The 12105-nt window shown below is 33.9% G+C and overlaps 1 protein-coding gene across 3 annotated transcripts in view; it reads right to left on the bottom strand.

Annotated features, from left to right (window-relative positions):
* Positions 1 to 7631: 7631 nt before the first annotated feature.
* LOC124442031 (pre-mRNA-processing factor 17-like) overlaps positions 7632 to 12105 on the bottom strand; it is a 98826-nt gene continuing 94352 nt past the window's right edge. The window contains exons 8-12 of one of the 3 annotated variants that reach the window (XM_046992533.1): positions 9418 to 9541; positions 8490 to 8664; positions 8257 to 8336; positions 7992 to 8061; positions 7639 to 7825 (exon numbers count right to left, since the gene is read on the bottom strand). In XM_046992533.1, the coding sequence (XP_046848489.1) occupies positions 7697 to 7825; positions 7992 to 8061; positions 8257 to 8336; positions 8490 to 8664; positions 9418 to 9541 (578 nt within the window). In that variant the 3' untranslated portion in view covers positions 7639 to 7696. Of the gene's footprint in view, positions 7826 to 7991; positions 8062 to 8256; positions 8337 to 8489; positions 8665 to 9417; positions 9542 to 12105 lie in introns of all 3 variants that reach the window. The other 2 variants (XM_046992532.1, XM_046992531.1) reach the window with 2 other exon arrangements.

Raw genomic sequence — 12105 nt, forward strand, 5'->3', positions numbered from 1 at the left:
AGTTTACGGCACAAGGTCTGTTTAGATGGAATGGGGAGAGTTATCGTTTGTTTAAATTTCTATCATGAATACAAAGTTTACGGCACAAGGTCTGTTTAGATGGAATGGGAGAGTTATCGTTTGTTTAAATTTCTATCATGAATACAAAGTTTACGGCACAAGGTCTGTTTAGATGGAATGGGAGAGTTATCGTTTGTTTAAATTTCTATCATGAATACAAAGTTTACGGCACAAGGTCTGTTTAGATGGAATGGGGAGAGTTATCGTTTGTTTAAATTTCTATCATGAATACAAAGTTTACGGCACAAGGTCTGTTTAGATGGAATGGGAGAGTTATCGTTTGTTTAAATTTCTATCATGAATACAAAGTTTACGGCACAAGGTCTGTTTAGATGGAATGGGAGAGTTATCGTTTGTTTAAATTTCTATCATGAATACAAAGTTTACGGCAAGGTCTGTTTAGATGGAATGGGGAGAGTTATCGTTTGTTTAAATTTCTATCATGAATACAAAGTTTACGGCACAAGGTCTGTTTAGATGGAATGGGAGAGTTATCGTTTGTTTAAATTTCTATCATGAATACAAAGTTTACGGCACAAGGTCTGTTTAGATGGAATGGGGAGAGTTATCGTTTGTTTAAATTTCTATCATGAATACAAAGTTTACGGCACAAGGTCTGTTTAGATGGAATGGGGAGAGTTATCGTTTGTTTAAATTTCTATCATGAATACAAAGTTTACGGCACAAGGTCTGTTTAGATGGAATGGGAGAGTTATCGTTTGTTTAAATTTCTATCATGAATACAAAGTTTACGGCACAAGGTCTGTTTAGATGGAATGGGGAGAGTTATCGTTTGTTTAAATTTCTATCATGAATACAAAGTTTACGGCACAAGGTCTGTTTAGATGGAATGGGGAGAGTTATCGTTTGTTTAAATTTCTATCATGAATACAAAGTTTACGGCACAAGGTCTGTTTAGATGGAATGGGGAGAGTTATCGTTTGTTTAAATTTCTATCATGAATACAAAGTTTACGGCACAAGGTCTGTTTAGATGGAATGGGGAGAGTTATCGTTTGTTTAAATTTCTATCATGAATACAAAGTTTACGGCACAAGGTCTGTTTAGATGGAATGGGAGAGTTATCGTTTGTTTAAATTTCTATCATGAATACAAAGTTTACGGCACAAGGTCTGTTTAGATGGAATGGGAGAGTTATCGTTTGTTTAAATTTCTATCATGAATACAAAGTTTACGGCACAAGGTCTGTTTAGATGGAATGGGAGAGTTATCGTTTGTTTAAATTTCTATCATGAATACAAAGTTTACGGCACAAGGTCTGTTTAGATGGAATGGGGAGTTATCGTTTGTTTAAATTTCTATCATGAATACAAAGTTTACGGCACAAGGTCTGTTTAGATGGAATGGGAGAGTTATCGTTTGTTTAAATTTCTATCATGAATACAAAGTTTACGGCACAAGGTCTGTTTAGATGGAATGGGAGAGTTATCGTTTGTTTAAATTTCTATCATGAATACAAAGTTTACGGCACAAGGTCTGTTTAGATGGAATGGGGAGAGTTATCGTTTGTTTAAATTTCTATCATGAATACAAAGTTTACGGCACAAGGTCTGTTTAGATGGAATGGGAGAGTTATCGTTTGTTTAAATTTCTATCATGAATACAAAGTTTACGGCACAAGGTCTGTTTAGATGGAATGGGAGAGTTATCGTTTGTTTAAATTTCTATCATGAATACAAAGTTTACGGCACAAGGTCTGTTTAGATGGAATGGGGAGAGTTATCGTTTGTTTAAATTTCTATCATGAATACAAAGTTTACGGCACAAGGTCTGTTTAGATGGAATGGGGAGAGTTATCGTTTGTTTAAATTTCTATCATGAATACAAAGTTTACGGCACAAGGTCTGTTTAGATGGAATGGGAGAGTTATCGTTTGTTTAAATTTCTATCATGAATACAAAGTTTACGGCACAAGGTCTGTTTAGATGGAATGGGAGAGTTATCGTTTGTTTAAATTTCTATCATGAATACAAAGTTTACGGCACAAGGTCTGTTTAGATGGAATGGGAGAGTTATCGTTTGTTTAAATTTCTATCATGAATACAAAGTTTACGGCACAAGGTCTGTTTAGATGGAATGGGGAGAGTTATCGTTTGTTTAAATTTCTATCATGAATACAAAGTTTACGGCACAAGGTCTGTTTAGATGGAATGGGGAGAGTTATCGTTTGTTTAAATTTCTATCATGAATACAAAGTTTACGGCACAAGGTCTGTTTAGATGGAATGGGAGAGTTATCGTTTGTTTAAATTTCTATCATGAATACAAAGTTTACGGCACAAGGTCTGTTTAGATGGAATGGGAGAGTTATCGTTTGTTTAAATTTCTATCATGAATACAAAGTTTACGGCACAAGGTCTGTTTAGATGGAATGGGGAGAGTTATCGTTTGTTTAAATTTCTATCATGAATACAAAGTTTACGGCACAAGGTCTGTTTAGATGGAATGGGGAGAGTTATCGTTTGTTTAAATTTCTATCATGAATACAAAGTTTACGGCACAAGGTCTGTTTAGATGGAATGGGAGAGTTATCGTTTGTTTAAATTTCTATCATGAATACAAAGTTTACGGCACAAGGTCTGTTTAGATGGAATGGGGAGAGTTATCGTTTGTTTAAATTTCTATCATGAATACAAAGTTTACGGCACAAGGTCTGTTTAGATGGAATGGGAGAGTTATCGTTTGTTTAAATTTCTATCATGAATACAAAGTTTACGGCACAAGGTCTGTTTAGATGGAATGGGAGAGTTATCGTTTGTTTAAATTTCTATCATGAATACAAAGTTTACGGCACAAGGTCTGTTTAGATGGAATGGGAGAGTTATCGTTTGTTTAAATTTCTATCATGAATACAAAGTTTACGGCACAAGGTCTGTTTAGATGGAATGGGGAGAGTTATCGTTTGTTTAAATTTCTATCATGAATACAAAGTTTACGGCACAAGGTCTGTTTAGATGGAATGGGAGAGTTATCGTTTGTTTAAATTTCTATCATGAATACAAAGTTTACGGCACAAGGTCTGTTTAGATGGAATGGGGAGAGTTATCGTTTGTTTAAATTTCTATCATGAATACAAAGTTTACGGCACAAGGTCTGTTTAGATGGAATGGGGAGAGTTATCGTTTGTTTAAATTTCTATCATGAATACAAAGTTTACGGCACAAGGTCTGTTTAGATGGAATGGGGAGAGTTATCGTTTGTTTAAATTTCTATCATGAATACAAAGTTTACGGCACAAGGTCTGTTTAGATGGAATGGGGAGAGTTATCGTTTGTTTAAATTTCTATCATGAATACAAAGTTTACGGCACAAGGTCTGTTTAGATGGAATGGGGAGAGTTATCGTTTGTTTAAATTTCTATCATGAATACAAAGTTTACGGCACAAGGTCTGTTTAGATGGAATGGGGAGAGTTATCGTTTGTTTAAATTTCTATCATGAATACAAAGTTTACGGCACAAGGTCTGTTTAGATGGAATGGGGAGAGTTATCGTTTGTTTAAATTTCTATCATGAATACAAAGTTTACGGCACAAGGTCTGTTTAGATGGAATGGGAGAGTTATCGTTTGTTTAAATTTCTATCATGAATACAAAGTTTACGGCACAAGGTCTGTTTAGATGGAATGGGAGAGTTATCGTTTGTTTAAATTTCTATCATGAATACAAAGTTTACGGCACAAGGTCTGTTTAGATGGAATGGGAGAGTTATCGTTTGTTTAAATTTCTATCATGAATACAAAGTTTACGGCACAAGGTCTGTTTAGATGGAATGGGAGAGTTATCGTTTGTTTAAATTTCTATCATGAATACAAAGTTTACGGCACAAGGTCTGTTTAGATGGAATGGGGAGAGTTATCGTTTGTTTAAATTTCTATCATGAATACAAAGTTTACGGCACAAGGTCTGTTTAGATGGAATGGGGAGAGTTATCGTTTGTTTAAATTTCTATCATGAATACAAAGTTTACGGCACAAGGTCTGTTTAGATGGAATGGGAGAGTTATCGTTTGTTTAAATTTCTATCATGAATACAAAGTTTACGGCACAAGGTCTGTTTAGATGGAATGGGGAGAGTTATCGTTTGTTTAAATTTCTATCATGAATACAAAGTTTACGGCACAAGGTCTGTTTAGATGGAATGGGAGAGTTATCGTTTGTTTAAATTTCTATCATGAATACAAAGTTTACGGCACAAGGTCTGTTTAGATGGAATGGGAGAGTTATCGTTTGTTTAAATTTCTATCATGAATACAAAGTTTACGGCACAAGGTCTGTTTAGATGGAATGGGAGAGTTATCGTTTGTTTAAATTTCTATCATGAATACAAAGTTTACGGCACAAGGTCTGTTTAGATGGAATGGGGAGAGTTATCGTTTGTTTAAATTTCTATCATGAATACAAAGTTTACGGCACAAGGTCTGTTTAGATGGAATGGGAGAGTTATCGTTTGTTTAAATTTCTATCATGAATACAAAGTTTACGGCACAAGGTCTGTTTAGATGGAATGGGGAGAGTTATCGTTTGTTTAAATTTCTATCATGAATACAAAGTTTACGGCACAAGGTCTGTTTAGATGGAATGGGAGAGTTATCGTTTGTTTAAATTTCTATCATGAATACAAAGTTTACGGCACAAGGTCTGTTTAGATGGAATGGGGAGAGTTATCGTTTGTTTAAATTTCTATCATGAATACAAAGTTTACGGCACAAGGTCTGTTTAGATGGAATGGGGAGAGTTATCGTTTGTTTAAATTTCTATCATGAATACAAAGTTTACGGCACAAGGTCTGTTTAGATGGAATGGGGAGAGTTATCGTTTGTTTAAATTTCTATCATGAATACAAAGTTTACGGCACAAGGTCTGTTTAGATGGAATGGGAGAGTTATCGTTTGTTTAAATTTCTATCATGAATACAAAGTTTACGGCACAAGGTCTGTTTAGATGGAATGGGGAGAGTTATCGTTTGTTTAAATTTCTATCATGAATACAAAGTTTACGGCACAAGGTCTGTTTAGATGGAATGGGAGAGTTATCGTTTGTTTAAATTTCTATCATGAATACAAAGTTTACGGCACAAGGTCTGTTTAGATGGAATGGGGAGAGTTATCGTTTGTTTAAATTTCTATCATGAATACAAAGTTTACGGCACAAGGTCTGTTTAGATGGAATGGGAGAGTTATCGTTTGTTTAAATTTCTATCATGAATACAAAGTTTACGGCACAAGGTCTGTTTAGATGGAATGGGAGAGTTATCGTTTGTTTAAATTTCTATCATGAATACAAAGTTTACGGCACAAGGTCTGTTTAGATGGAATGGGGAGAGTTATCGTTTGTTTAAATTTCTATCATGAATACAAAGTTTACGGCACAAGGTCTGTTTAGATGGAATGGGAGAGTTATCGTTTGTTTAAATTTCTATCATGAATACAAAGTTTACGGCACAAGGTCTGTTTAGATGGAATGGGGAGAGTTATCGTTTGTTTAAATTTCTATCATGAATACAAAGTTTACGGCACAAGGTCTGTTTAGATGGAATGGGAGAGTTATCGTTTGTTTAAATTTCTATCATGAATACAAAGTTTACGGCACAAGGTCTGTTTAGATGGAATGGGAGAGTTATCGTTTGTTTAAATTTCTATCATGAATACAAAGTTTACGGCACAAGGTCTGTTTAGATGGAATGGGAGAGTTATCGTTTGTTTAAATTTCTATCATGAATACAAAGTTTACGGCACAAGGTCTGTTTAGATGGAATGGGGAGAGTTATCGTTTGTTTAAATTTCTATCATGAATACAAAGTTTACGGCACAAGGTCTGTTTAGATGGAATGGGGAGAGTTATCGTTTGTTTAAATTTCTATCATGAATACAAAGTTTACGGCACAAGGTCTGTTTAGATGGAATGGGGAGAGTTATCGTTTGTTTAAATTTCTATCATGAATACAAAGTTTACGGCACAAGGTCTGTTTAGATGGAATGGGAGAGTTATCGTTTGTTTAAATTTCTATCATGAATACAAAGTTTACGGCACAAGGTCTGTTTAGATGGAATGGGGAGAGTTATCGTTTGTTTAAATTTCTATCATGAATACAAAGTTTACGGCACAAGGTCTGTTTAGATGGAATGGGAGAGTTATCGTTTGTTTAAATTTCTATCATGAATACAAAGTTTACGGCACAAGGTCTGTTTAGATGGAATGGGAGAGTTATCGTTTGTTTAAATTTCTATCATGAATACAAAGTTTACGGCACAAGGTCTGTTTAGATGGAATGGGAGAGTTATCGTTTGTTTAAATTTCTATCATGAATACAAAGTTTACGGCACAAGGTCTGTTTAGATGGAATGGGAGAGTTATCGTTTGTTTAAATTTCTATCATGAATACAAAGTTTACGGCACAAGGTCTGTTTAGATGGAATGGGAGAGTTATCGTTTGTTTAAATTTCTATCATGAATACAAAGTTTACGGCAAGGTCTGTTTAGATGGAATGGGGAGAGTTATCGTTTGTTTAAATTTCTATCATGAATACAAAGTTTACGGCACAAGGTCTGTTTAGATGGAATGGGGAGAGTTATCGTTTGTTTAAATTTCTATCATGAATACAAAGTTTACGGCACAAGGTCTGTTTAGATGGAATGGGAGAGTTATCGTTTGTTTAAATTTCTATCATGAATACAAAGTTTACGGCACAAGGTCTGTTTAGATGGAATGGGAGAGTTATCGTTTGTTTAAATTTCTATCATGAATACAAAGTTTACGGCACAAGGTCTGTTTAGATGGAATGGGGAGAGTTATCGTTTGTTTAAATTTCTATCATGAATACAAAGTTTACGGCACAAGGTCTGTTTAGATGGAATGGGAGAGTTATCGTTTGTTTAAATTTCTATCATGAATACAAAGTTTACGGCACAAGGTCTGTTTAGATGGAATGGGAGAGTTATCGTTTGTTTAAATTTCTATCATGAATACAAAGTTTACGGCACAAGGTCTGTTTAGATGGAATGGGAGAGTTATCGTTTGTTTAAATTTCTATCATGAATACAAAGTTTACGGCACAAGGTCTGTTTAGATGGAATGGGGAGAGTTATCGTTTGTTTAAATTTCTATCATGAATACAAAGTTTACGGCACAAGGTCTGTTTAGATGGAATGGGGAGAGTTATCGTTTGTTTAAATTTCTATCATGAATACAAAGTTTACGGCACAAGGTCTGTTTAGATGGAATGGGAGAGTTATCGTTTGTTTAAATTTCTATCATGAATACAAAGTTTACGGCACAAGGTCTGTTTAGATGGAATGGGAGAGTTATCGTTTGTTTAAATTTCTATCATGAATACAAAGTTTACGGCACAAGGTCTGTTTAGATGGAATGGGAGAGTTATCGTTTGTTTAAATTTCTATCATGAATACAAAGTTTACGGCACAAGGTCTGTTTAGATGGAATGGGGAGAGTTATCGTTTGTTTAAATTTCTATCATGAATACAAAGTTTACGGCACAAGGTCTGTTTAGATGGAATGGGAGAGTTATCGTTTGTTTAAATTTCTATCATGAATACAAAGTTTACGGCGCAAGGTCTGTTTAGATGGAATGGGGAGAGCTATCGTTTGTTTAAATTTCTATCATGACAAGATCAAAGTTACCTCAACACAAGGCATTCGTCCTGAGAAGTTTGCGGATGTGTAACCATAAGTGACATTTGCAATCAACTTTAAAGCAAGTTGTCGAGCATCAAGAAGTTGAAGAAGAGTCTAAAATGTAAATTATTTATGATATTGAATGATTAAAGAAAACAAACGAAGAGTGGAAAGGCATCTTTTTTGAACATGATGAAAACTTCATGACGTTTTAGCTACTGGATCTTATAAAAACATCAAAGATCGCTTCAAAAACAAAGATTTAATAAAACCAACTTACTTTATCATCTTCACAATCTTTCATAGCTTTCTTTACCATAATACGTGTGTCTAATATCTCCTCTAACATTCTAAAATAAATCAAACTTATTGAACATATAATAGCCAAAGATATCAAGACCCATTTAGGACAGTAAAGACTTAAGAAGGAACGCTATGTACATTGCAAAATATACAACAAAATGCAAATGTTATTTTTTCAACAATCTTTTGAATCAATAAAAATGTGACCTGTAACCAAATGAATGTGAAATATCCCACATTACCTGGGTAAAATTCCTCGTCTTATGTTAGATTTTACAAAAACAGAGCCGTTGGCGCTTACATGAATATCATCTTGCAGTTTCTGAAAGGAAATGTATTGTTTCAAATGTATTGCTTGTCGTGATGGTAATTTATTAAAATTCTCACCTCCAGTAATGTTGGAGGAACATTCAACGATGTACAACCAAACTCAAAATGAACAACGACATGTAAGACAGAGAAAATGACTTTTTACCTTAATTTTACAATCCATGCTACACGACAGAAGAAGATGAGCAGATTTCGGAAAGAATCTTATTGCAGAAACACCTTTAGTGTGACCAGACCTAAGAGAAAGATAAAATAATACAATAATACATAAGTAAGAATATCTCCATTGCTTTCTTTTATCACGACGGTAGAAGGATGAACTACAGGAAAACAAATACTTAAATGTTATTAAAAAGTGCTGTATAAAGTGAATATTTGCATCAGGAAGTATCGTTACGTTTTGTCGAGGTTAGTAGAGTCCTGTGAAGGACTGTTGGTGTTGATGTTGACTGACGTTTCGACAACCTTAGCAGTAGTCATCTTCAGAGTCAAATGATAAGTAAATGTCAGGTTAGCCGTGTTTCTTAAAACAAGTGCTAAGGAAGTCCAATACAATATCTACAAACATACGTACGTAGTACTAGAACAAATCATTACTTTATAATAAATAATACACTGATAAATATGATTTTATAAACATATCAAATGATCACCTAAACGTCTTGACTCAAACAGAAGCATCGTATTAAAAACGCTCATATTTTAAGTTTATATTTGGATGAGACGCTTTCTCTAATGAATACTGTAATGTATAATTGAACTTCCTCAATACCATCAAGAATTATATCATAAACTGTCTTTAAACTTAATTCAATTATTGCGTGTTTTCCTTAAAATCTACAAAATTTAAAGCATATTGATGACTCTAAGTCAGACGTTCCATGGCGTTTCTAATTACATTTTAGTAAGTAAACTTTCATATTTCTTCCGTTTTGTTTTACAGTAAAGTAACAGAAAACAAACAAAAGCAAGAACAACTAAAATTCAATAGCGTGTTTAACGTCATTTCTGGTATTTTAACTTCCATTTTTTGATTTTGAATAAATGAACTAAATGGAGAATTGTTTACATACCACGTATGAATATGTTGTTTTGGTAGAAAGCAACGTTCTGGAGGAGTATCTGACTTGAGATTAATGCCAAGATCTTGTGGAATGTGAAGATATGATCTTCCTTGATAGTCATATGCATCTTTAACTGAAAAATAATTTCATTTGCTAAAGTTTAGGAAACTACAAGAAAGTATGAAAATTTTAACTTACTGTGTAATGTGGATTTCTCTTCTGAATGTTTCATATCATCTTTCTTTGATTTGTTTTTTTTTCGATAATTCATACTCCTCAAGTATTGTCAACTCTTCCTGTATTTACCAAGGTAAAACGCCAGAAAAATAATTTTTGATTTGAAAAATATCTTTATAAGACAATTTATTTGGATAATTGAAATACCTCAGATGGTTTAGCAATAGTTTCTTCATCAACAAACTTACTCCATGGTCCTATAGGATAACAGAGAATAAGAGATAGTAGGACAACCTTTCAAAAGTTATCATTATTGTAGTAATCGTACCCTTGTATCCATCATTCACACCAGGATCTCCCCTATCCTGTCTCTTCCTTTATATCACGCCCGCTGTTTTGTAGCTTCAATCACAAACAATCCCTTGCTATCCTTTGTTTTCTCAACACCCCCAACAAAATCTTAATGGATAACAATTGAAATAAACATAAAACATTATCAAGCCCATGCATTTTCGTACTCTGAGTCAGTATTTTGCCAGCGTGCAGAAATTGAGTTTTCCCTTTCCATGATCTTCAACTGCTCGTCAATTCTAAACAGTAAATACCAAATCATTACAAATATAAGACACGGTCAGACAAGCACCTGCAAGTGGCATATACATCTCTACTTGTACGTACGTATAAAAACAAAAAATCATTTTTTATTCGATATTCCAACTTATTATTCACAATGTTACGACGTACATTCATAGCTTCAAAATTTCCCACTTCATTTTTCTAAATTCACACTGTTTAAGACTTTAATATCTCTGGAAACATGTTGAACTTTTCGAACATACTTTTTCATCTGATTAAATGGAACAGTCAGTTCACTTGGATCAGTGCAACCATTCCATCGATGGTAAAGATCAGCGTACAAGTCCAGGTATATAACGTAGTTGCATTTCCAATCTTCTTCTTCTGTAAGTTGTTCAAGATTTACGTATATTTGTTAAAAAGTTTTGTGGGTAAAACATTTCCACATAATGAGCATCAATAATTATGTGTCAAATCTGTTCCTTAGCTACAAGCCATTGTTTCTCAATTACTAACCAGTCTCAACTTCACGACCAAAAAGTCGATTCGTCCTTCATCCACTCACGAATATCATCTATTGAAATCCTGTGAGCTTTAGATAATGAAAAAGAAAATTTACTGCTTTCATGTGAGTCGTAAATAGTTCATATCCAAAATCGGAGTCAAATATAATCACACAGCAAATACAAACATATACTCACACGGAAAGCACCTGCATAACTTTTCAATATCTGATTTTGCAGTTTCTTCCACGTCAACAGCTCGCTTCATCCTTGCCATCAGCAAATTGCCTCAAAAAACAAAATTTAATTCATACCTGCTATTACATAATATGATGACATGTTAGCTATGTATATGTTCAAACAAAGAAAGAAAAACTAGCTATACCTAAATTAATCTTCGTTTTCTTTCCATAATGTAAAAGAGCATCACTGAGTACATCAACTCTGTGACTTGGACGCATTTCTTTAGTCATTCTGCTAAATTTGCGAATGTAAGCTCACAATCTCTCCAACATCTCACCGTCAGTTAGGCCAAATCCTTCTTTACGACGGGGACTAAATTTAACCTTTTACAAGAAAGATTTAGTAAACAATTATTGAATTTTTATCATTTTATCATCTACAATACCATTAGTTATGATAGCATAGGTATCACCATCTGTTAATACGTATGAAAAATAAAAACAATAACAACTAACTTGGCATCGTCCAACATGCCCATAGCAGTGAAAAATTGGAATTGAAAATTGAAAAATGTCAACAATCGGATCCTCCAAATTCTTTTTGTAAAAACAAAATAGAAAAACATGTGAAAGACTACCTTTTCAAAGAAAAAAGTGTTGAGGGAAAGTTATTGACAAAGGAAACAGGTAACAAAGCAACTATTGTCAATTGAATATTACCTGTAAGTGTTTCACCAACATGCATGCAACATCATACAATATGTTTATTTTGAGTGCAGGATTATCAACATTATCTTTCTCTAATTCTTGGAGAACATAAACTGCATAGCTCAATCTATAAAATATGTAGAATATTTTTTTAAATAATGCAACCACATGTATGCAAAAGCTTCAGCACTTGCACAAAGCATTGAAAGTAGCAAACCAACTGAAAAAAATAAATTTACACCATCAAATGCATGCATCCTAACCACCTCTTTCAAACCAAGAACATTTAGGTAAAAATAGAGAAAAATGTGTGTAACAGACCTCTCTCCATGTTTCAAATTTAAGAATTTTTAGGAAACTCATGTCGACAGCCTGCCCAAAGATTGCTGTTTCATCAAGAGCTCTGTAGCGATTCATTGATCGAACAGCATTCCCAGCAAGAAAACCATGACACTCCTATAAGTATCAATATGTAACAAACAAAAAGTATACAAGAGCTTTATTTCCTAAAGCCCATGGCACAAATTTATTGAAAATAAAAACTATGTGGT

Source organism: Xenia sp. Carnegie-2017, unplaced genomic scaffold, assembly GCF_021976095.1.
Source record: "Xenia sp. Carnegie-2017 unplaced genomic scaffold, XeniaSp_v1 HiC_scaffold_20, whole genome shotgun sequence".
Classification (NCBI taxonomy): domain Eukaryota; kingdom Metazoa; phylum Cnidaria; class Anthozoa; order Malacalcyonacea; family Xeniidae; genus Xenia; species Xenia sp. Carnegie-2017.